Raw genomic sequence first — 27,407 nt, forward strand, 5'->3', positions numbered from 1 at the left:
GGAAATTCAAATTTCTCTTGGCTCATCAGCTAACTTGGGTGTGTGCATGTCTGATGCCCAGAGTGGAATTTACTAATTTGCCATTTCTGGTAAGGTGTGTATACCTTTGTAAGAGTAGGAGGAGTATGTGCCTCATAATGAAGGTGCTCCCTAGTATCAGCCATTTCCCACTGCAGCTTCGTCTCCACACTGGTGACCTTGACCTTCACCTCTACCTCCTTGTACCTCTGGTTCTGAGAATTTTGTCTTCTAATAGTTGGAATTTATCATTGATAGGGTTCAGGGGAGACATTCAGCAGAACCTGGCCTGTTGTCCAAACCTGTAATTAACTGTTTTTTTTATTATTATTATTAGTTACACATGATAGTACAATGATCTTGACAATTCATACTTTGAATCAAATGGGATATAATTTCTCATTTTTCTGATTGTACAGGTTGCAGAATCACACTGGTCATACAGTCACCTATATACATACAGCAATAATAATGTCTATTTTATTCTGCTGCCCTTCCTATCCCCCCTTTCCCTCCCCTCCCCTTCCATCACATCTCTCTACTGTAATTAACTGTTTTGTTCCCCTCAACCATGCTGAAGGACCAATGTGATATTATGTTCACCATGAATTTTTTTTCTGTTTCCAAATTTTACTCCTTTACTTTGCTGTCCTTACCTCTGATGTTGCAAAGTATTATAAGAAAACAGAGACAGAATTTCTAAAAATAATCACAAACCAAAAACTAGAGATCAAAATTTAAAAATATTTACAAGCTTGTTTGTTTTGGAACTGACAATCAGAGCCAGAAGTGCTTAACCACTGAGCACATTCCCAGCCCCTTTTTTAAAACTAAAAAAAAAAAATTGTAGTCGTTGATGGACCTTTATTTATTTTTTTAATTTATATGCTGCACTGAAAATCAAACCCAGTACCTCACACATGCTAGGCAAGCACTCTACCACTGAGCTACAATCCCAGTTCTCCCTATCACATTTTATTTTTTATTTTGAGACAGGGTCTCACTAAGATGCTTAGGGCCTTGCTGATTTAGCTGAATCTGGTTTTAAACTCATGATCCTCCTGCCTGAGCCTCCCAAGTTAGGGATTATAAGCATGTGCTACCACACCCAGTTTACAAGTGTTGAATTTTGAAAGGGAAAAAGAAATTAAGTCAGTAGTGGGATCAAGGAAAACTTTTTTTGTTTGCTTTTTGAAGTACTATCAAGTTTCTATATTAGTGGGGTTGGTTTTAGTAGAGATTACTGATTATAAAGAACAAAGGGAGATACTGAAGGACAAAATTCCTAAGAACTAGAGTGTAATTCAAATAAGTACCTGTGATGGCCTGAAGGTTTTTGCTCTGCCTCCCCCTCCAAATTCACATGTTAAAGTAATCACAAATGTGATGGTATTAGAAGGCGAGACTTTTAAAAGGTGATGAAGGACAGAGTCTTCATGAGTGGGATTATGAAAGATACCTGAAAGAGACCTCTTATTCCTTCCATCAAGTGAGGAAATAGTAAGAAGGTGCTGTCTGCAAATATGAAAGTTTCACCTTGCCAGGCAGCAATCTTCATTTCTTTTATCTTGGGACTTTACAGCCTCCAGAACTGTGAGAAATAAATTTCTGTTGTATATAAGCCACCTAGTTGGTGGCATTTTGCTACAGTGGCCCAAAATGGACTAACACAACATTTTTTTTTTTTAATGAGAAGGTAGAAATGTCATCACAAGACAGAAAGTAGAAGACCTAACAGACATAAATGCAAAAATGTTTATAAGTTGATGGTATGAGAATGAAGAGTTTCATAACTGATATCTTAAGTTATTTCATGATTAACACCTTTCAATAAAAAAAATTTAAGATCATTGAAACTATAAAGGCAAGGTATTATGTGGAGGAGTTTGAAAAATTGAAAAACATTATGTAATATTGATTTCAGTTTTGTTCTATGACTCTCTTTTTTTTTCAAGCTGCCCAAAACACCTTTTCCAAGTTTCCCAGCAGCCTACCCACTGCTGTATACTCAGACTGAATCTGAGCTGACATAACAACAGAACCTCAGACAGTTGATCACTACTTTCTCTTTGCTATGTTTTCCTGTAGTCCTCTTAGAGTTCTATGCTTCCTCATTTTTTTTATCTCACTTTTCATTATTGTTTCTTTGTCTTCTTTGATGGTTCATCTACTTCTTTCCAAAATATTAATATTGGAGTATCTAGGTATCTATCCTTGGACTTCTCATTTCTGTCTGTATTATTCTTTTCATTCTCTCACTGAGTTTCATGACAATTCTCAAATGTGTACCTTTGGCCCAGAATTCTCTTCCAAACTTTATTTCCATTTAGATTTAAAATAAATGTCTCAAACTCAATATGTGTAAAAATGAAATCTAGAGTTTAGATTTCCTTCTACAAAAATGTCCATATGCTTCCTTCCCATTCCCATTAAAAGAATTTCAATCTTTCATTTGTTCAAAGCCAGAAACTTTGCATCATGTTTTATTTCACTCTTTCACATTCTGCTTCCTTCTGTTACAAATCCTATGTTGTAGCTTCAAAATATCTGTAGAATAGGATTATTTCATAGCTTCTGCACTAATAAGCCAGCACGAAGCTTTGCTAGATAGCACAGAATCCCTGTATGTTTGCCTCACTGTACTGCATTCTGTTTTCTTTTTGTTCCCAATGCTTGGGATTGAACCCAGAGCCTTGAGAATGTTAGGCAAATATTCTACCACTGAGTTATATCCTAAAGCCCTTTCTGAGACAAGATTTCACTAAGTTGTCCAGGCTGGCCTTAAACTTGTGAGGCAACTTCCTCACTCTTCAAGATTAAGGCATGTACCACCATGCCAGTCACTACATTCCATTCTTCAGGCAAGTGGAGACCTCTCTTTCTGCTTTCTGATCATCAGTGAGCTGGTTCCTCTGCCATACTCTTCTACCATGATGTCCTACCTCACATCAGGCCCTGAGAAATGGAACCTGCTACCTATGGATTGACACCTGGGAAACTGTGAACTCCTAAATAAATATTTCCTCCTCTATGGTCAGATCCTTTCATCACAGTAGTGAAAAATCTGACTAAATACTTCTTCTACTTAAAACCAGCAATGCCTACACATTCCCTTAGAAAGAAAGACAAAGTCCTTACAGGTCCCAGAAGGACCTTATTATTAGGCCTCACAATACATCCATGTTCTTTTTTCATCGTCTCTTTACTCACTCTGCTTTAGCCCTGGTAGCATTCTTGCTGTGTCTTGAATGTACCCAACATGATTCTACTGTCTTACTAGTATATTTAGTACTTTTAAAAATCAGTTTATTACATTTTAAAGTTACCAGTTTGCTCTAAAACTTTGAAAGATAAAATTTTATCTTCAAAAACACGGTGAGGTATTGTAGTTATCAGCTTTTCATCACTGTGACCAAAACACCCAATATGAACTATGTGGAGGAGAAACATATACTTTGACTCACAGTTTCAGATGTTGAGTTCATGGCTGACTGACGCTATTGCTGTGGGCTCAAGGTGTAGCTGGGCATTATAGCAGAAGGGCATGGCTGAGAACTACTGAATTTATGGAATCCAGGAAACAGAGCGGGGAGAAGGTGTCAGGGAGAAGATGAACCCTTCTAGAGCACAATCCTGGTGACCTACCACCTGCCTACAGTTACCATCCAGTTAGTTCATTCAAACTACAATGGACTGTTTAGGTTACAACCCTCAAAATCCAATCAGTTACTGCTGAACATTTCTGCATTAACACAGGAGCTTTTGGATATGAGGCAAGAACACCTCATAACCAAACCATATTATTCCAGACTTGGCTCCCGAAAGATCATGTCTGTTTGACAACGCAAAATGCATTTAGTCTATCTTCAAATCTTCAAGAATCCCATAGTCATAACAATTCCAGCATTGCCCCAAATCGAAGTCTAAAAACTCTCCTCTGAGACTCAAGGCAAATACTTGGCTCTGAGCTCCTGTAAAAAAAGAAAGAAAGAAAAAAAAAACAAGTCACATATATATCCAATATAAAGTGGCATGAAATAAACATTCCTATTCCAAAAGGGAGGAATCAAGGCATAAAAAGAAGAGATGAGGCCAAAATAAACCTGAAACCCAGGCAGAAAAACAGGTTCCAAAACTTCATGTACAACATCTAGGACACATGGTGGAAATATGTGTTCTTCAAAGGGCTTGAGAAATCCTTCCCTTTTGACCTTGAAAGTAGCAGTGATAATGGAAATAAGATCTTACCAGAGATGACATTATGTTCTCAGTTTTTGTGTCTTTGCATGAGAGGTTTTCAAGAAAAATGTTTTTGACTTAGTAAAAGTATATAAAAGTTTATTAGAAGAGAAAGAAAGAGGAGGACCCTCAAGATAGAGAGCAGATACTCTCAGAGGGAAGAGTGATAACTCATTTCTTTGCGTCTCAGCTTTTATTAGGACAGGAGCAACATTGTTAGAAGATCCCCCTTAATATCACCTCTTGGTTCTGGATCAACAGACTGTGTTAGCTAATAACCTAAGGGAAACTCTTGGACATCTGGGCCTGGCTGACCTGGCCAGGTCCTAACTGGAATTGGTTTTATAGAATTTAAGGTCAGTGGGCTCCAGTCTTAATCATCTTGTTGTCCTGGGCCTGGGAATCTTTGGTCTGTATTATTTATGTAGGGTCTTGCAGAAGATGTCTTAGCAATTAGGCCCTTCTGAGAAAACATATATTTGTCCTTCCCTGAATTTATCCATCTTTCTTTGGTTGTAAAGAAATAATTTATAGAGCTGAGATCATGCAAGGGGCCTGAAATAGCTATCAAGTCAGAACTAGTGGTACCATTGAGGTAGATCTGATTTGCTCTGTACTAAGTATTTCCTTAAACTCCTGATTGACTGCTTGTGTCTAACTGCTACCTCACAGCAGAGCTCATGTCCTCTCTCTTGGCCTGGCTTTCTCTCTGAAGCCAGCATCTTTTCTTAGCAAACAGTCCATGTTACTGGCATCTCTTAATTCCCGGGGTCTCCATTCAGCTTCAGTTTCACTTTCACAGCTTCACATGTCACTCTCTCAGGAGCATTCTGTAGGAACTCTGACTCTGCTACACTTTGCCTACCCTCCCAGACCTTGCTTTGAAAGTGATCTCTTAAATCTAGTATCCTTTATTCCTATAAAACCAGCACCATGTGAAATTTGCCACCAGCTTTCACAGTAATTGGGTCCCCTGGGACCACAGCTGCAATGGACTTTAAGTGCCTGAGTGACTGAGCAAAGTGAAATAGCTTCTTAGGTCCCCCTTTGCAAGAAGGATATGTCAACAATCTTTTCTCAAAAGATTTTTTCCTTTCTACATCCTTGAGTCTATATTTGGCGTGGTATTGAACATTTCTGAGAGACCCTCAAGACATCTTTGCTAGTGTCTCTGTGCAAAATACTTAGCATCTCTCTATTTACCATAATCTCTTTCACAACCATGCATCCAACATCTCTCTATTTACCATAATCTCTTTTACAACCATGCATTCCTTGCTCCCAGTTTTCTACACACTTTTCTGGCCAAACTGCCTTTTAAAAATTCTTTAGCTCTGTTTTCTGCTCCCAATTCTTATAGTAAAATTGGCTACTGTTTTCATTACATTGATCACCATCTAACATATAATTTACTTATTTATCATTTTACTCTTTATTTTTGCTTCTGCTAGAATATAAGTTCCCCAAGGGCAGAGTAACTTTGTCTCTTTTGTTCATTAATAAGTCCTAAGGGTTTAAAACAGTGTCTGGCACATAATAGACATGCAATAAATATTTAATAGATAAATTAATTGAATAGCCACCTAATTTCAGAAAGTGAACCTATAAAAGAAAATTTAGAGGTTTATCAGGAAGTATAGAATGCACATTTGAAGTAGATAACCATTATTTTAAAATGAAATCAATGAGTATAATTGAGTTTCCAAAGAGGTGTTTTGCTTCTTAGGTATAATGGAGAAAAATGGATTATAAAGCCCAACTAGTGTTGTTGCTGTTATTTTGCAAGTTAATTTGTCACAAGAAGGGAGGGATGAGAAAAGGAAAAAAAGGGACAATTTCAACATGAGAAAATGAAATATATGCAAATTAAAAGATAATAAAACCAGAAGATGTCTTGTGAGGGTCAATTTTTAGAAGTCCCAATGAAGCAGATGCTGTATCAAGGCATCAGGAGTACCAGACAAATGGGGTTGTGGGTGGAGATAGAGTTCTGAGACAGGCATATCTGAAATTGCAGTTTAAGAGGTTTTCTATACCATCTGTGAAGGTAAAATCCAGCAATGGTTTTGGAAGTGGCTGATTGTAATGGAACGAATGAGGATATCTTTGGATTTGAGCAACTCAAAGATCTGAGAGAACAGAGATTTCTATGGGAATTTTAAAAGAGCCAAAATTATGAAAGAAACATGCTGAATTAATTATTATGACCCATGAATTAACATTATCAATAATAAGGGGGAAATCAACAGAAAACAAATAGGTAACAGCAATGGAAAGAATAATGAAGTGGTAAAGTTTGATTTTGTTTAATAAAATAATTTTTAAAGGTAAAGGAGGTTTATCAGAAAAGAGGGAGTAATGGTTATAAAAGTTTTAATGGAAAATAAGGAGGATAATTATTCAGAAATGCTAAATATTTTATTATTTATGAATTATTCAGAAGTATAATTATTTTTATTTTCATACAGACTTCTACAACTCTTCCAAAAGCAGCTGGTAGAGAAACCAAATATGTAAGTACTTTTATAACTATACATAATGCTTTTTAAATGGATGCCAAGTATATATTTTGGCAGGAACTCAACTACATAATAATTTAAATTCAACTAGTTGGTTTTTCCGTAAGTGGAAAAGGAGGAGTAGGATGGTCTGAATGGCCCAGGTATGAAAAATCAGATTATGTCAGGGATAAAACATCAAGTAAGCTTATCAAATAAATTCTGTCTTAAATGAAACCTAGTTTGATTAATTCAGCTGAATAAAACAGAACTGTAATACCTGCTTTTTGTCTGTTTAATTATTCAAACTTCATTTTTATTTTTTAATAGCTTGTGTTTGTTATAAAATGGTCAATTCACATACTTGAAACATTAAGATTTGTTCATTTCCAATGGAATTCCCAATTTAATCTACTGACAAGTTTGTTGTTTCCTGCATTTAAATTATGAACTAAATCAATTTCTGTGTATAACCAAATAGTTATGATAGACTGATAGTGGCTATGTACATATGAACTACACACTTAGTTCAAATGACCCTGGTGAACTGGATCTGAGTGTGTCTTGGGCACAGGCACTTGGACACACCTACTGTCCCCATTCTTCACTCACCAGACAGCAACATATTACTCATGGACCCACTCTTGAATTTGAGCAAGCACATTTTAGTACAACTGTGATTGTCTTCCAATCAAGTGCTGAGTGTTCAGCCTAAAACAAAGCAGTAAGCTGTTTCTTTAAATTATATATTAGTTTCCTAATACATAGTTTTTGTCATCCTCCTCAAGAGTAAATAGTTATTAAATGTGTATTTTGTGCCATGCCATCATTACAGTTTATACATTTGTGCCTTCATTTGAATCTCCTGAAGGCAAATAATGAACTCAGTGAAATTATTAAATGTTATCACATTTAGGAAATTATGTTTACAGGACGTGGGCAGGAACACTGCTCACAGCATTTCTTGGAAGATTTCACTGCGACATTTCATTATTATTGGGAGCCCTTTGGAGTAATGCTTAAAAAAAGTGGAGGCATTTAGTAGGTTAGACCCAAGTGTATATCACAGATAACTGCCTGATTTGGGGTAGATGGCTTATTTTACCTTGTGTCTGAAGAGTAGATACCTGCTAGAGATCTGTGTGTCACTAACTTTGTATAGATTCATAGATTGAGCTCAAAAGCAGGAATTGTACAGTATACCAACTCCTGTACCACAGAGGAGTTTGAACAAAGAGAAGAGTTGAAGTAGAGCCAAGGAAAAATGTCTGTTACATTTGAGCATATCCTCAGCAAATTAGCACTGACCATCCCAAAGCCCTATTCTTGAGGCTCATAAAAAGATTCATATGTAGTACATGGATCATTACCAGTAAAAATGCTAGTTGGTATTTTTCTGTCTCCATTATTCAGTTTTCCATTTTTGTTCATTGATTCAACAAATATGTTTATTGAGGATCTGCCATGTACTGGTCACTGAGGAGTCACTGGGTTGAAAGGGACAAATACAATAATAAGGTCCTATTTCTGAAGCATGTTTTCAAATGGAGGAGACAGACAGTATGCAATGAAAATAGAAAATGAGCAAAGTAATTTTCTTGTAGAAAGAGAGGAGAACTTTCTGATGGATGTTAAAACAAACTTTCAAAGTTGTTAGTTTTCAATCTATTGGTATGTTCCTAGGATTTACAGTTTTCCTAGAGAGATTGTAATGGTTTAATTAAATAATAGGAAATTGTATAATGATTCATCCTTATGGGCTTTGGATGAAAGGATGATTTCTCTCAAAACAAGGAAAGGAAGGAGGAAAATTAGAAAGAAAGTCACTGCAATACAATATTACTCTACTTCTTTTTTGAACATTTTGTGATATTTTACAGTATATGTTTTAAGATAAGCTGGGAGTCAGTAATCCATCTATTCAGATGAAAGCCAAACTTTTCTTCAATTCATAGTGTGCTTGAATGATGGTTTTAAAGTAACTTAATTGATATTTTCCTAAGTGTAATATAAATAAAATTAGGCTAATAATACATTGAATAGATAGCAATTGTTAGGCTACTTGCAGTCAATTAATTTATCATCAATGTTTTGCTTATTTTTAGTGGGTACTAAATTAGTAAATGTTGTCTTATTTAAACCACAACCTTGTCATGTGAGGTGGGAGTTATCATCACAGAATTTCCATTTTACAGAGGGAGAAAATAAGCCTCAGAAATCGCAGACTAAGCAAAATACAACCTAGGTCTGCTCCATGACAAAACCTCTGCCACTGATGTTGTTGAGCTTATAGAAGCTGAGAATAGTTTGAGTTTTTAAAGACTTGTATCCATTAGTATAATTATTCTGGGTTTAAATTATATCTTAATGACTAATAACCATTAGTCTAAACTTGGAATGAATACTATCTGGTCTTATTAACAATTAAAATGATAATACCTTTATGTTTTCAGGCTTTTAAATCACTTGCTTTCATGTTTATTAACTCATAATTTATCAGATAATATATGAGTGATTATTTCTCATAACAGTTTTAAGTAGTTTTTTTTTTACCCTACATAAAGGAATGATTTTTTAATTGAAATTTGTATTTTATTTTCTGTTTACTCTATCAGTTTTAGAAGGGAATCCTTTTTGGAAGGGATTCTTTTTCTCCATGTTATGATGGCTTTTGTAAATGTTTATTATTTTCATTCACTGCTACCAGTTTAAATTCATTTCATTCATATAATTCAAAACCACAGTATGCTTTCTTAATAAAAAGCAACCTCAAAAAAAGAGAACCAATATTGCTATTTATCAAAATACCCTTGGATGGAATCATATTCTATTGATAACAGCTTATTCCATAAATTCTCTATATTTCATGAATTGCTTTTAAGTGCCAGGGAAATAAATGAGATAGGCTTATTAAATATTAGTATACAGGTAAGATCTCATTTTAATGAGCTCGAGGGACAGAAAATGTCATAACAATGAAAGCATATTTCTTCCAAAATATCACAATATATTGGAAAATATGTCGAACTTTTTAAAGAATATTTCCTGCTACATATACTTGTATTCAAACAAAGGTCATCTTCTCCAATTTAGCCAGCTCACACACTTCTCTTGTTGCTATGCTTGGAAATGTTGCTATGCTGGAGTGTTTCAGACGCAAAGTACACTAATGCAGTCATAGATCTTAGGTGACTAAAATCCACCTCCACAGATCTGCCTCCATAGGATTAGGGTAGAGGTTTGATGAATAACACGAAGAACTGTGTACAATTTAAGCAAGAAATTCCAGTATGTGAACCAGTCTCATTGTTCAGAAATTTTTCTGAAGTGTGTATGTATGTGAAAGGACTTGACAGGGGAATGGAAGAAAACTATCTGGGCTCTGCTAAATGAGGAGGAAGAGCAGAGTTTGTATGTAAAACACTTTAGGCCTCCTCTCTTTTTCCTATGGTGTTAGACTATCAAACATGAGTTGCAAGGAAAAGCATCTCAAGAAAATGGCCAAAGAAATTGGTTGTACTTTGTGTGCATCTGACATTATGGAAGATGAAGATGGTTTCATCCAAGCTAGCTTGGTACAGGTGGTGGCCTTGTGTAGTAATTTATTTTTTAATGAATTTTAAATCCTTACTTTTTCCCCTTAGTCTTTCCCCTAACTCTTTTAGTTCTTACATAACCTTACTCTATATTTTCTTTGAAGTCAGAAAATTTATTTCCATAATTTTGACTGTTCTTTTAGTTTTTAAGTCTTAAAAAATTGTGCTTCTATTTGTTTTTGATTGGTAATAATTAATATTGATAACAATTAATATTTATGGGGTACAATGTGAGGTTCGATCTATTTATACATTATACAAAGATTCAATCAAGCTAACTAGCAAACCTATCACCTCATCAATTTATCACTTTTTATGATAATAATGTTTAAAACATATTTTAGTAATTTTGAAGCATTATTATTCATTGTGGCTACAATGCAGTGCAGTAATTCATTGAACTTGTTCCTTCAGCCCAACTAAAACTCTGTACATCTTTCTTTCTCTCAAGCTCAATATCTTCTTTTCTTTCCCCTTCTGCCCATCACCTTCCCTGTCCCCAGCCTCTGTTAATCACATCCCCTGCCCAGTACACCTTATTACATAAGGTCATGAAGAAAAATGTTAAACAGTAACCTAATGTAAAGACAGAAGATCCTCCAAGTTATGGCATTCAGATTGACAGCAGCAAAAGAAATTAGAACTAGTGGGAAAGTATCTTCCAAAGATGGAAAGATACCATTAGCTAGAATTCTGTGTCCTGTTGAACTCTCATGGGAGAATAAAATAAACTAAAAACATTTTCAGATAAAAAAAATGAAAGACAGTAAAATCTGAGAAAAATTATCAATGAATTCATTTCAGTAAGAAGGGAACTAAGGTGGTGAGAGAAATGGGAAGTTAGCAATCAATGAACATCAAGTTTTTACTTGTGCAACTGAAAAAAGTTCTTGTGATCTGCTGTACAATAGTGTACCTATAGTCAACAGTACTGTATTATTAAAATTTTATTAAGAGGTCGGTCTTTAGTTTAATGTTCTTATTAAAATAGAATTTTTTTTAAACTAAGGAAATTAAATTCAGGTGAAGAATAAAATACAGGAATCAATGATGAAGAAACAATATTAATATGCTGTTTAATAGTTTAAAACCAAATCATTTCCATTCTGAAGTCATGAAACTTAAGTTTCCTTTTTATGTAAAGAAAATTTAAGGAAAAAGTATTTACAAAATTTGTATAAATGTCAACAATGTTCTTATGTGTAAGTAAAATATAAAATGAAAAAAGTTAAATAGTAGGTATACTTGAAGAATTTTTGATGGCATGTGATATTACTTACATTAAGAGGGAAAAGCAGCATATTAAATACCATATTCACTCTGAATAAAATGTATAGAAAAATATTGTAGGCAATGTACCAACTTGTTAAAAATCATTTCTTGTTAGCATGCTTTTATTTTTTCTTTATACTTTTTAAAGGCCTACATTACTTTAATAATAAATACCTTCAAATATTTAAAATATAGATATATTATTTTACTAAGATATACTGTTTGTTTTGCAGGCAAATCTCTCATCACCATCCTCTACAGTGTCTGAGAGTCAACTGGTATGTATTTTCTTACAAAGTCATAGACCTACTTCTAAAAATTTTGATTTCTCAAGACAATTTTATCTGAGGGAAAATGAATCGAGAATAAATTTACTGTATATAAGTTTGTTCACGTGCTTGTCTATTAAAAATTTACTGATGCTTTAGTAAATCCCCATGGTGGTTGTTTGGTCAGTAGACAAACTTACATAAAATCATACATAGACCTACTTGCCAGTGAATTATATTCAAGTTGTAGTGTTAGAAGGAGTTGGGTTGGAGAAAAAACACTACTGGAATTTACAGAAGAGAGTTCACCTCTTCATGAGGGAAATCCTGAAGGACTTGAGGAGAAGGTCACAATTGAATGCATAGGGTAATTTTTGGGTTTGTAGAAATGAGAAACAAAATTTCACACAGGAGGATTAGTATGTGGATGGTCTAGCCCAGTGTTGAGCAAAGCAAATACAATGTGACTTGATAAGTGTAAACCATGTAAGCAATTTAAAATTTTCTAGTAGTTGTATTAAAAAATGAAAAGATAACATCAATTTCAATGATATATTTATTTAATGCAAGATAAATTTTTGCATGGTGAGGGAAGTCTGTCTTTGAAATCTGTGTATTTTACATATGTAAAGAATTTCAAACTAGTCACATTTTAAGACCTTCACAGCAGTGGCTGCATCAGGCAAAACAGATCTAAACTCTAGAATTTATTATTTGTTATAAAAATTAGATTAAAGAGGAGAATTATCTCTTTTTTAGTGTTTTCCATTTCTTATTCTTATAGTGATGAGCCAATTAAAATTATGGAATAAGTTTCCTAGATTATCATTCATTAAAGATTATCTTTACATTTTCAAATTTTTATTGTCTAAAATATTATATGTTCCTGAACAATAGATACCTTCAGTAAAATTAATGAAAATTTCTAATAAAGCAGTTTAATACTGACTTTTTCCCTTTTTCAAGCAATTCTTTTGGTGTCCTGCCAAAAAGGCAATATTTTTTATTTGTAAATTGAGAAATCATAAAAAATATAGACTGATTCTGAAAATAGCATGTGTTTGTGTAATGTTGGTATCATTTGGGGGAACAGAGGGAAACAATAAGGTATACTTGAAAGAATGATAGATTGGGTATCAGAAAACCCAACTGATACTTCTGCTCTAACCCTAACTACGGTGCTGACATTGGGTAAGTCACAAGAAATCAGAGTCTGGGTTTCAATTTTCTAGCTGAACCGGAGAGCATTCAGTTATGTCCTTTCCAGCCCTTCCAGGACTGTGATGAGAATCTATGGTTACTAACACAGCAAATGAAGGAGTTGCTATGGTAACAAGCACTGCAGTAGCATAATGAAGTTGAATAGCTCCCACTTTAGTATGGAAATATTACTAATTTTTAAAATAATGACATTTGTTGCTTGAGAGTAATGTATGGGAATCGAGAACATTTTGGATATTTTTTTTATTAAATTCTATTCAGCAAAGTATAATAGAGACAAGATGGTTGGTGAAATAAATGTGTGTGTATTAATACATGTAAATTCTTAGCTTAATACTTTAAGAAATTATTTCATTTCTCTGACTGCTAGAGATGGTGAGCATTTTTTCATGTACTTGTTGATTGATTGTATGTCCTCCTCTGAGAAGTGTCTGTTCAGGTCTTTGGCCCATTTGTTGATTGGGTTATTTGTTTTCTTATTGTTTAATTTTTTGAGTTCTTTGTATACTCTGGATATTAGGGCTCTATCTGAAGTGTGAGGAGTAAAAATTTGTTCCCATGATGTAGGCTCCCTATTTACCTCTTTTATTGTTTCTCTTGCTGAGAGAAAACTTTTCAGTTTAAGTAAGTCCCATTTGTTGATTTTTGTAAGATACCATCTCACTCCAGTAAGATTGGCAGCCATTATGAAGTCAAACAACAACAAGTGCTGGAGAGGATGTGGGGAAAAGGGTACTCTTGTACATTGCTGGTGGGACTGCAAACTGGTGCGGCCAATCTGGAAAACAGTATGGAGACTCCTGGGAAAGCTGGGAATGGAACCACCATTTGACCCAGCTATTGCCCTTCTTGGACTTTTCCCTGAAGACCTTAAAAGAGCGTACTACAGGGATACTGCTACATCGATGTTCATAGCAGCACAATTCACAATTGCTAGACTGTGGAACCAACCCAGATGCCCTTCAATAGATGAATGGATAAAAAAAATGTGGCATTTATACACCATGGAGTATTACGCAGCACTAAAAAATGACAAAATCATAGAATTTGCAGGGAAATGGATGGCACTAGAGCAGATTATGCTTAGTGAAGCTAGCCAATCCCTAAAAAACAAATACCAAATGTCTTCTTTGATATAAGGAGAGCAACTAAGAACAGAGCAGGGAGGAAGAGCAGGAAGAAAAGATTAACATTAAACAGATACATGAGGTGGGATGGAAAGGGAGAGAAAAGGGAAATTGCATGGTAATGGAGGGAGACCCTCATTGTTATACAAAATTACATATAAGAGGTTGTGAGGGGAATGGGAAAATAAACAAGGAGAGATATGAATTACAGTGGATGGGGTAGAGAGAGAAGATGGGAGGGGAGGGAGGGGGGATGGTAGAGGATAGGAAAGGTAGCAGAATACAACAGTTACTAATAGGGCATTATGTAAAAATGTGGATGTGTAACCGATGTGATTCTGCAATCTGTATTTGGGGTAAAATTGGGAGTTCATAACCAACTTGAATCTAATGTATGAAATATGATATGTGAAGAGCTTTATAATGTTTTGAACAACCAATAAAAAAAAATTAAAAAAAAAAAAAAGAAATTATTTCAAAGAAGCAAATATGTATATATTTATATATATACATATGTGTATATACATGATGATTTTGAGACATAGTGAAAACAACTCCTTGTGAATTAAAAACAAATTACTTTTTTCTTAATAAAATATTCCTGCACTTATGTTCTCAGGGAGGTGGGGCAGGGATAAAATGTTTTTGCTTTAACTTACTTTAATGATGATTTTTTTGCATTTACTTTAAACATTTTCTCTAATGAGTTCAAGGCAATTCTTAAACAAGGTTTAAATTAAATTTTAATCTCAAAATGTCCATGAGATATAGGTAGGTTTCTGAAGGAATTACTCTCACTCTCTTCGATTGATATAATCATTTGTTTCAATTATTTATCACTTTGATTTCTATATCATGACATTAAACCTGTATTCACGCTTTTTGGAAATAAGATGTATCAGAGTGGAAATCATTGAATGCAATATTGTACATTACTCTTAAGTAATATAATTTATGAAGCTTTAATGGTTTTCATTTTTTATAAATGAGTTTTCAGTATTTGCCATCATGAATGATGTTCAGGATTAAGTTCAAAATAACATGAATAAAAAGAGATGTCTTTGAAAAATAAAACTATGAGGCTAGGGATGTGGCTCAAGCGGTAATGCGCTCACCTGGCGTTCGTGGGGCGCTGGATTCGATCCTCAGCACCACATAAAAATAAAATAAAAAAATATGTTGTGTCCACCGAAAACTACAGCTATACATATCTTTTCTATATGTATGCATAGTATGATATATAGTATGTTTGTATAGCACATAAAACAAAATTATTAGAAATGTATTATATAATAGAGTTAAATTACATAAGTAAATATAGTGATTTTATATAAAATAAGCAGTTTATATTGAAATTATTTGTCTTCTATTTTAGGGGAGAAGCATAGTAAATTGGCTGGAGTGAAAGTATATAAAATCAATATCATAGCACAAGCTCAATACAAATCTCAAATTATTTTTGAGATTTGGCTTTTTAAATATGCAGTATATCATTTATTTCATGAGTTTTTATTTTTCAACTTGGCTTATCTATTTGCTTGCTTTTATTGCAACCGTGTCAATTCAATATTGGAAGGAAATAGGTCCAGGACCCTAACTCTCAAAATATTTTCAATGTGAGTTTGAAGAGGAGCACTTGCCTATCATGTGTGAGGCATAGGTTCAATCCCCAGTATGGAAAAAAAAAATCACTGTTTACTCTGGAAGCCAGATGATTTAGTATCAGGCTCTGGAGACAATTTCAGCGACCATTATGAATCTGGTTCACCAGTCTTAATTGTTCTTCTCTTAAACATCAATGTCATAGATCACATCTGGAAAGAAATTTCCCACCTATAATCTAGAGGTTGGAATTACCACTCTGTCAACCTGGATGGGTTATTGTCAGTCTTACACTTCACAATATGTGAAGTTATCAATATAGTCCTGTAGACAAGGAGGGTGTTATTATTGCACCTGAAATCTCTGAATTATGAAGAGGTAATATGAACAATCCTTTGACAAGAAAGAAATGGGGGCTCCCATAGTTTGAACAAATCATCCAGGGTCACAGTGTTAGTGCTCATCTTTGTTCTGTGTGACTTTCAAAGAGAAAGCAATATTGTTAATTTTAAACAATTCAAGGAGAATAAGAAAGTACTGATGAGGAAGTTGGAAAATTGGGCCTTTGTGGAAGTATTACCTTTATTGAACACCTCCCATGTCTAGCTCTGCTGGCTGTTTTTGCATTGCATGAAACATATGATTAGTTAATGAAAAGGGGAAGTCTGAGGTCTGGCATCTATGGACAGTGTAGTTCTAGTATGTTAAAAAGAGTAAGATGAAAGGGAAGATCTAGGCTGTAGATAAAGCTTTTCTAATTCCCAAACAGAATCATCAAAGTATTAAGTAAGGATGGTGAGGTCTCTTTTCTCTGCCCAAGAAGTCAAGTTAGGTTGGACAAGATGGGTAAGTTCTGGTCTTCCTTAGCAACAGGGGAGCCCAGTTTAGATGACATTTGGCTTTTGCTTTTGAAATTTCATGCCATTATGAATGTTCATTATTGTCCTGGATAGAATACTGAATGTAGAGAATAAACAACAGTAGATATGAAAAAATAAGCGACATGGCTATATACAGGTAAAAGCAAAATGCAACTTACTGGAACATTATAAAGAAGAGTACTTCAACTCACAGAGACTTTGTCCCTAGTTCTGAATGCCAGCTGATGTATCCTGCTGTACTGAAGTATGAGTCATTCTTCTGAGAGTCCTTAAAATCTCTGTTGTTTAGAATATTCCACCCTGAAAGCTTTTGTGTAGAGCTGATGTCTTCTTCAAGCTCAAAGGCAGTTTCTCCTTGACCACTTTTCCCCTGACATGACACACTTGAGAGCAACCTCATTTCTCATGTACGCCTCCTCAGGGTTGAGTCATGCCATTGTCTTTCCTTTAATCACTGAAATATTTCAATTAGGCCAGTCTGTTTTGTTGTATATTCCACAAAATATTTCTTGAGCTCACAATTATTGAAATCCTTGTATGTTTATTTTTATTCACTCACTATAGGGTAATTGTAAAACTTTTTCGAAAAAAAGAAACACACTGAGTAGTCACTTTCCTTTAGATTATTTACAGTCAACATTCCATATTTATAAATGTAATGTGTGTATATGTATATATGTGTATGTATATGTGTATATATATACACACAGACACATATTTTTGTCTTATAAGTTTCTTTTTTGATTTTATTTCTTTATAAAGCTCTGTCATGTATATTAGCTCATTGGATTCTCGTAGTCACCTTGTGGTTTTTTTGGCAAAAAGTATTTTCATTATTCTGACAAAAAAAAAAAAACCCTGAAGTGCAGATGTTTACATACCATGTCAATGATCTCATGATAATGGATGGCATAAAAATCTTATTTTTTTTTCAGTCTTGGGAGCTTTACTGTACACCATAGAATTTTGAGATATTTGAGGTATTTTTTTAAAGGATAAAAAGCTTAAGTATTTGCTTCAAGCATATACTATTATTAATTTTAAAATAATTAGAGCCAATAAGTATTTATTAATTAAATGAGTGAGTCAGTGAAATAATTTGGATCATGCTTTTGTCTCCAGCCTTGTGTGATAGAATGCTTTTGAGTTTGTACAAGCTTTTTGCCATGGGAATTCTAAAGAAAAAAATGACATTGGACAATGAAGAGAAGACACAGAAGCAAATGGATAAAAGAGACAACCAGGGCACTTTCACAAACTCTGATCCATCGAATGAGTAGAATTTCTATCGAGGCTCAAAGAACTTGCTGGATGCAGTTGTGTCACTTTCTTACTATTTCATTACATATCTTATCTTTCCAAAGGGAAAGCTGGGGTAAAAACAACAACAAAAACAAACAAACAAACAAACAAAACCCCCCCCCCCAAAAAATCTTGAATGCTGGCCCTATCTTTTTTCTCTCTTTTTACCCTATCACATCACCTTAGAGCTTACCACTGTAATCATAGGCAATTAAAAACATCAGCCCACTAGTTGAAGTTACTAATTTAAGAAAAATGTTGCTCTAAGAAGCCATTATTTTAAAATATTGATGGTGAATTTACCAGATCAGTGCTGGCAGTCAGTCTTTTACTCTGGTCTCCAGTCAGAGGTAGTACCAGTTTACCATCATAGAATTATGATTATAAGTTCCCAAGAATGAGAAAAAAAATATCTACTTTTACAGTACCCTTAGTAGCAGTGTTCAATGTAAGTGTATATATGATGGATCATGAACACAAGCAAACAGTAGGCTTATACTAGTGTTCTGTAGCTCATTAAAACCTGCTCCTGAGCCCCAGAACTGTACTCAGTCTAGCTCTTAGGCTTTTTCTCCTAACAATAGAGTCATATGTGATCTCTTCAACCCCACTCCAGTCTTCAGTCTTGAATTCCTCCACAAATATACATCATTGTCTTTTGGAACTGAGTTTTGTTGCTTACTATCTGTGAACAGAAGGAGGATGACAAAAGTTTCTTTTCTTAAATGGGATTAAAATCTTGTCAGGTCTGGCTTTGACTTTCTCTGTCTCTCAGAGATGATGACTTCAGTCTTCCACACTTATCTCTGAAGAAGAAGCACACCAACTCACTTTCCTTCTCTGGTCTTTATTTGTGAAGGGCCATGAGGATCTTCTATATTGCCAAGACTTTCTTCCTGGGTTTTACTGTAATCAGAAAGTCAATAAATGCAGGAAAAATAATGGGACACTCCAAGTTGTCAATCTGTAACTCTTACAGCCTTCTTATTAGATAATAACCAGTGTACTAGGCTTCTGCCTATCCATTAATTTATTTATTCTGCAAATATTTATGAAGATCTACTAGGTGCCAGGTATGATCCTAGGTATTAGGGCTTTGAAACTGAATAAAACAAAGATTTGTGACAATGAGTACAAAAACTATCTGTCAGATGGTGGCAAAGGCTCTAGGAAAAAAAAACAAAAACAGGCATGTAAAGGCGTGGGGGATTGCTATTTTATATGCATCACTGGGAAAGACCTGCTCAATAAGGTGAAGAGACTGAAGAGGAGAGAAAGGGAGACCTGGAAATGAATAAAAACGTTCCAGACACAGGGAAGAACAAGCACAAAGTCCAGGCGAAGGGAGTATCACAGTGTGTGAGCTACAGTGAAGAGAAGGAGAGACAACAGGGAGCTGGTAGGACCTCAGGCTGGAAACGGAGGGGCTGGTTGTGGACAGGAACAATCAGGTTATATGGCACCTTGGTATTGCAAGGGTTTTGGACTTCACTCTGAGTGATAAGGAGAAGCCTGGGGGAGTTTGAGAATTCAGGTTACATGGTTTGACCTGGAATTAAGTACATCACTTAAGAGATGAATGACATGATGTGATCCATACTATAGTCATTCTGTGATTTATTCAACTAGGTTGTAAAGCCTTTGAGAACAAGAGTTGAATCTTATTCATCTCAGTAGATATTATAGTTTACGACATAGACTAAGTCTCAATTGCAAAATGACACTGGAGAGCATCTGACATAGATGTGCTTCAGAGTTGCAAATCAATTCCTTTGTCTTGGAGGCACTTCAAAAATGATTATGCCCAGTGTGAATCAGTTCTCAGTAAGTTCATCACAATGAACTGGTATCTTTCATTGGAAGAATACTATTGTTTTTTTCTGTGCCCTATTTATTAACTATGAGAGTAGGTTCTTTAAAAAAATCCTCTTAAGCTGGAATGAAAATTATGGAATAACTTTCCTGACATGATTAAACAGAACATTACGTCATGACTCTAGTTCTTCTACAAACACTAAAGCAGATGAAAATGAAAAATGGCTATTTCGGGGCTAGTTAAGTTGTAATAATACTGGGCAATGACAATCTTATAGTAACTCTGTTTTATAGACTCTTCTAACTTGATCAATCTAATTTTCTTCATATTCATATGGATACAAATTTAACAAATCAGATTTGCCAAAATCCAAGTAGCACTTCAAGAGAACGTCTACTAGAAGTTCAAACAGGTAATTATGCAAAGAATGCAGTGTAGATTAGAAATTAATAAAGGACAGTTTATCCTAAAGCCTTCCTTTCTGTCTGGAGGCAGAAGACCAAAGAAATAGAGTCTTTAGGATGGTAACCCAGGAAAGATCTATATCTTGGTAAACAGCACATTTTAATGGTATGAACTCCAATACAAGGCCTTTTAATTTTTAATGTGCACACGAATCACTTAGGAATTTATTAAAATGCATATTCTCATTCAGTTGGTCTAGAATGAGACCTGGGGATTTGACACTGCTGGCCTACAGACCCCATTTTGAGTGGAAAGCTACTAGCAGACAGCTCTTTTTTTGGAAAGAAGCATTAGTTTACTGTGTGTTGCAATTTAGGCTTTAGCAAATATACATTACATGACCATTTGACACTGAGGAACAAGGTATTAGGAAGAACAGAAAGGAAGCTAATATTCCAAAAGAGCCTCATGTGTGCCAGCAACTGAACCAGTTTTTTCATAGTCCTGTTTTATAAACTTTCTAAAATGTGCTTTGAGACTGTTATGGATTTGAATATGTAGAAATAAACCATATGCAATAATTCTATATGGTATGATCCCTGAGGGAGCAAGACAATAAGGAATAAAATGTGTCACTATCCATTATTAAAAGGCAAAATCATGGAGTAGAATTATAACCCTTTAGCAGTAAGTCTAGACATGTCAAATGGCTTTCCTAAGGTCATATAGTCTATTAACTGCATTTTAAAACCTGACATCTGGTCTTTGATACTCTCTCCCTACCAATATCATGCTACTGCTTGGGAATAGATTAAATTTTGATGTCTTGGCCACATGTTAATAGTCTTTATAGGTGGAGTAGGTTGTGTGTGTGCATGTATATGCATAAAAGCAGGCAGGTAAATGAACGGATGAATGAATTTGTATATTCATAAGGACTTAAAATTTTCAGGGTCCACAGTGCTCTATAAATATTTAGGAAGTCTGGTAAAAAGAAAATTAAAATGACGTAGAAAGAGGCAACAATGGCTACAATCAAGGATATGGCAGTTGGCAGTGAAAATAAGCAGAAGCAATGAATTTAAAAGGAACCAAAAGTATAAAAATACGAGGCTTTGCTATTTGAACAACAGGAGTTTTAAAGAGCTGCCTATCTCAAAATGGGCCAAGTTTCTATCTCTACTATTCTCTTTCTCTCTCCCCACTTTGGAATAATTAAAATCACAAGTTTGACAATCAAACCAGACCTTGCTTTAAACCTTGACTTTACATATTAACAACATGACTTTGACATGTGACTTACGGTCTTTAACTTCACACAGAGTTTATAAGGATTAATAAGCATGTAGAACAAGAGCAACGTGTAGAGGCTTCTATGAGCATGATTTGCTGTGTACTGTGCTTTGTGGAGGATGCATGATTCAATTTCTAACGAGAGAGAGAGAGAGAGAGAGAGAGAGAGAGAGAGAGAGAAGAGAGTTGAGCTTGGAATTTATAGTAAAAGGTCATATGAAGGGAAGCATAAACAAAGTCAAAGGCAAACTATTTCTAGTCTTCTTTTGTCTTGAGCTGACTTCCATGACTATGAAATACTAATCACGATACCAATGAGTTAAGGTGCAGAAGCAAAACAAGACTAAGAAAAGAGGCAATAATAGAACTCAATAATCAGGGCAACTGTATGAAGAACAATGTAGGATGAGGAAGGTCCACAGACTTCAGTCAGACTAAATGTGGGGCACAGATTCCAAGAAAAGAGCATGTGGAAAATCTGGTCGTGGAAATAGGGCATGGTCTTTGATGGCAGACAATCATCAAATCCAGGAAACTCATAGGAACCAAGGAACATAAAAGCTAGCAGAAAAACAAATACAAAGCATTCATAATGGGTTCTGATATCTAACCAATCCCAACAGTCTCTTTCTGATCTCATTCTGGAGGGTGCTGATCACAAGTCAGATGATCTGAGTAAAAGGCTCCCAGGCAATATAAATCAAAACATTTGTCTTCTAGCAAGACAGGGACCAGGCAGTCATGTTTTTCTGACAGGGAGATCCTTTGACCATGTCAAGTGCTGCTGCTGGCCAGATTTCTTCTCTCTGCACACTGATACTGACCTGAAATCCTAGTGTTCCGTGTTGGTTTTAGATCCTTGCAGGCCCTGGGAGGTAGAAATGCACTTATTTTCTGTATTGATTTCACAAAGGAATATAAGAGAAGGAGAAGTTTCAGGAGTAGGAGTAGAAGGAGGCAAAAATTAATCAGAAAATCAAATGGAAAAAGGAGGCAGGAAGTCTGTACGGCTGAAGATTGTGGCCCAGATATCTGGCATCTTCTTATCACAGGTGGCTGTACATATCAGTTATGGCCTGGGCTTTGTTTTTGTGCTATATTTATTGGAAAAATATCACTGTCATACATATACTTAACTGTGTGATTTCATGAAATATTGCATATTACTTGCTCATATTTTTCCCCTTTGAGAGAAATCAAAGTTTTTAAAATAGGAGATATTCCTCAGCCAAGGAAGAAAGACACTTTTCTCAATTTGTATTTATTTCCCCAGTTAGCATATACATGAAGACAACTGGGAAAATATCAATTGGAAAAGGTATCACAGAACGGCATTTATTCAAGGTGATTTAATGGAGAAGAGATATAGATGTAGGTCCTTAAGGCTTAACTTGTGAACATCAAAATGGACTGAGAAGAGCTAGTTTACTACTTTCCAGAAAAAGTGGCTCAACTTTTTATGGAATTCTTATTTGGGATTCTTTGGAAACTTATCAATCATTTTGTGACATTTTACAGTGTATCAAGGTTTTAGAGTCTGTGAAACATCATTTTGAAATTGCCCCAAACCAGAGCATTCTCACTCTCTCTCTCTCTCTCTCTCTCTCTCTCTCTCTCTCTCTCTCTCTCTCTCTCTTATATTTTGTCAAATCAACATAGGGAACAAGTTATGAATATTGAGAGAATAACATAGAAAATAAAGCTCTTCTGATTTTCAAATTATAGAAAAAATGTTAGATATAAGAAAATGGGGGAATATAGTGTACAAATACACAAAAGTCTTAGGGAAACTCAATATAGGAAATCTAGTTGGATACCAGGAATGTTTGAGGACTCAGTTCTGGAAGGTCTTAAGTGTCACTCTGAGCTTCTTCTTGTTGTGCTTTGCTCTAATCTTGATTTCAGTAGATCCACATTTTAAGTTGAAGTAAGGCTTTTCACAGTTCCCACACTGACATTATAGTTTCTATTTTCCAGTGATACAGGCAATTTAAATCCCTACATCACATTTTGGGGAGGAAAAATGTATTTGCTAGTCACCCCCATGTTGTCATATATGTCTTCTGAAGGCCCTTCTCTGTGTATTGGGGGACATGGGAAATAGTTTCTGGAAAACGAAAGTTGTAATAGACTTGGTGGTTGTTCCAAGGTCATGTATCCTGTCATGCCTGGAATGAAAACTGGCAGAGAAGGATCTCAATAAATATTTATCAAATGAAATATTGGTTGAACAAATGTACTGCCAAGGGAAGAATAACATGTTTGGTTTGATAAATGAAGAGAATTTGCATTTTGAATGTCGTAACAGATTGTGTGTGTGTGTGTGTGTGTGTGTGTGTGTGTGTAGTGCTGGGAATCAAACCCAGGGCCTCATACTGCTAGGCAAGTGCTATAGTGCTGAGCCACTACCACAGTCTGAGAGTAGGTCTTTACAATTTGAATGCTGTCACAATCAAGCAACTAATTGATTATGATTAGTTAATAATCATAATTAACTTCCAACTAAAGCTACATTAGTTAAAACCATTTGCTTTCCAGGCTGCTTATAATATATTTGTAAACTTATATTTTTAATATTATATTTGTAAATATTTTTAAAATTATATTTTTGTGACTTTAACAGTATTTATTTCTCTATTTTTTTAAAAATTTATCATTCATGAAGACTAAGCCTGGAGTAATTCGCCCAGTACCTGTAAAATCCAAAATATTACTGAAAAAAGAAGAGGAAGTCTATGAACCCAACCCTTTCAGTAAATACTTGGAAGATAACAGTGACCTCTTTTCTGAACAGGTGAGCATAAACTTGAGAAAATGTTTGATATTTTGATAAATTACTACATGAAACATAAATGTCTTTATCATCATACTTTGTGGAAGAAATGTGCATTGAATTAGAGTATCCTTGGTAAGAAAAAAATCATTTTTAAAAAAATAAATAGAAATTCTTATGTAATTCCAGGATATATTATGAAGCATCTCCATTTTTTTTTTCTGTGAAAATTTCTATGTAGAGCTGGTATTGTTTGTGAGACCAAGATATTAATATCTATGAAAACATCAAATCACTGGTTGGGTGGGTCATACAGGTGGTGCATTCTTATATCTAAGGTACTGCTTCCTTCTGAAGAGACAAATGCAGTATTTTACATTTGATATATTACAGTAGATAATAGTTTGGGTTCGTATTAGATTGGTAGAAATGATGCAGTCTGCTATATCATGTGGAACTAGTTCCAGGATGGGAGCTCCAGTCATCTTAATGCTTCGCTGTCATTTTGTTTGTGTGCAAAAAATTATATTACCATTGTGTATGCTGTATGTTGGAGAGGGATAATGGAAAGTTGTCACTGGGGGCTTTATAAGATATTTAGGAATGTACTATGTGCCACATAAAGCTTCATAAATGATAGCAAAGAGAAACTTTACATCATTGTCTTATTAAAATGCAAGCAAAGGACATGGGCTCTACCTTGTGTATTGTTAGCATTATTAAGTAGATGAACAATGTAAGTTTCTGGATATAACCACAACATGTAAAATGATCACATTTAAAATTTGTAACTAAATAGATTTATAAAGGAATATAAACTCTTATTTAAAAATAATGATTAACAGGGTTGTTAAAAATATAAATTACTGTCATATCTGTGAAATTTAAGGAAGATTTTATCTGCTACATTATCAGCTCTATTACTCTGGACAAATTGTTTCATCTATCTTGGTTATAGTGTCTTAATGTTTAAAAGAAATTCTCAGATCAGGTACTTTTAAAGATTGTTTAAATTCTAAAATCTGGATTACTTTAAGTCTATGATCAACCATAGATGGACCTGACATTCTTTGCAGCCTTGAAAAAGTTAATTTTAAATATTTTTTCATGATTCACCATTGGTTTTATCTATGCAATGGAGATAATGCTGGGTGCAGCGGTGCATGCCTGTAGTCTCAACAACCTGACAGGCTGAGATGGGAGGATCACTTGAGTGTAGGAGTTCCAGACCAACCAGGGCATCATAGAGTCCCTACCTAAAAACAAACAACAATAACAAACAACCAAAAAAAGAAAAGATGAAAGTATTTTCCACTTATTTATATATATTTTGTGATACTGCTGTAATTTTGATAAGTTTGAATATTTTAGAAGGCACTAATATCATTAAAATGATAATTAGGGCAATTAACTTCTATTCTATGGAAAAATATGATACTCAAATAGAGAAATCTTATTGATCTATAAGTTATCTTCATTAATTCTACACATACCAGAAATGAAAATTCCTGTTAGGAAAGCATATTTCATCAACAATAAAAATATTTACAAAATATCTATTGCTTGCTTGACACTATTTTAAAAGCTTAATGTGAAGTTTTAGTATGAGATCCTTATAAAACTTATAAAAGCAATCTAGTACTTATATGAAAAACAAACTGCCCAGCAATTCAATTCCATTTATTATCCATGTAGTTTACATTCCTCAAAATATGATCTAATGTTATAAAATAATGATTTTATTCTTCTTTATAATTTAAATTTTTGCATTTAATTCAAATGAGAGTCCTTGCAGAATATCAAGTTGATCTAACTATAATTTATCAACATTTACTAATCTTCTGAAATGACGAGTTCTATTTTCAAGAGCAGGAAATTCTTGTCACTAGAAAGAATTGCCATTTCTTTTCATTGCTTTTACTAACTCTATAACAAGTTTACATCTCTGTATATGTTGCATCATAAATCTATTATTTTCAGATATTTGTTGAATATGTCACGTATTTTGCAAATATGAAGAGGCCACAGACATAATATTATTTGTTTTCTTTAAACCAATTTATTTTTGTTTGTATTCCTATTTGAGTGTGGAATGTTGAAAGTTACATGAGATTGCAGACTGTAAAAATTGAAATAAGTCTAGCATACTACTTAAAAGTGAATTAGAAGAGTCCACTGTTCTTATTTATTGACCTTGTATGAGGGAAATGTATGATTGATCCTGGGGACACAGGAAATTGCATATTAACTATTAACTGGCTTCTTTATATTGAGCTCCAACTACCATCTAATTGTGCCTAGAATCTATGATAGAAGGAGATACCAAAATGTAAGTACTTCAGTCTACTTAAAAAATAAATTGAGTAATAACAAGTTATCATCTCAGCATAGCTACTTCATCAGAGCTTCAATAGAAGGAAGTGTACTCAAATTCAGCTGTAGTCACCGTCGTGTTCTCTTACACTGTTGCCACAGAATAAATTGAATGGTTCCAAACTTGGTTGATCTCACCCACCCATGTAATAGAAAATTCTTTTGCCAAACATTTGGGCCAAATTGAAGCAGCTCACATTCACTAATCTGCCTTGTACTGGGGACAGTTCCACATGACAGGAGATGTTGGATGGGATTGTTAAGTCAATAAATTTTCCCTAGCAGATTTACTGCCATAAAATATGATTTCAAAACTCTCTGCTACAGAATGTCAGATGCTAAAGATGATGAGACTGGACAGAGATGTATTTATTGTAGTTCAGAAAGGTACAGCTGGGAAGCCTTTTGAACTGATTATGAGCTGAAAATTTGCCTGGGAACAGCCTCTCCATACTAAAAGCAAAGTTTGAAACCAAATGCATAACCAAGTAATTGAGACTTATTATTTAACAACTTTTACATCAAAATGGCATAAGCCAGCAAGCTTCCTTCTATAGTAGGTGGATGGATTTTTTAAATAGATACTCTTATAAATGAAGCTTGTACTTTTCTGAAATTATCTTCAAATTCGTTATTGCATCAATTTATTGTCCTTTAGAATTATTAAAAAAAATCTTTACACCCACCCTAAACAGATGAGATTTAAATGATAACGTGCTTTG

General features: G+C 34.5%; 1 protein-coding gene across 17 annotated transcripts in view; it reads left to right on the forward strand.

Annotated features, from left to right (window-relative positions):
* Positions 1-27,407, forward strand: part of Mlip (muscular LMNA interacting protein) — a 236,203-nt gene that overhangs the window by 148,634 nt on the left and 60,162 nt on the right. For all 17 annotated transcript variants that reach the window (XM_058573407.1, XM_046426722.2, XM_058573394.1 and 14 more), the window contains 3 exons: positions 6,726-6,770; positions 11,857-11,901; positions 24,205-24,333. In XM_058573407.1, coding sequence (XP_058429390.1) covers positions 6,726-6,770; positions 11,857-11,901; positions 24,205-24,333 — 219 coding nt within the window. The remainder of the gene's footprint in view (positions 1-6,725; positions 6,771-11,856; positions 11,902-24,204; positions 24,334-27,407) is intronic.

The sequence above is a fragment of the Marmota monax genome, unplaced genomic scaffold (genome assembly GCF_021218885.2).
Source record: "Marmota monax isolate L192 unplaced genomic scaffold, Marmota_monax_Labrador192_F-V1.1 WCK01_AAM20220418_F8-fsc00247, whole genome shotgun sequence".
Lineage (NCBI taxonomy): Eukaryota > Metazoa > Chordata > Mammalia > Rodentia > Sciuridae > Marmota > Marmota monax.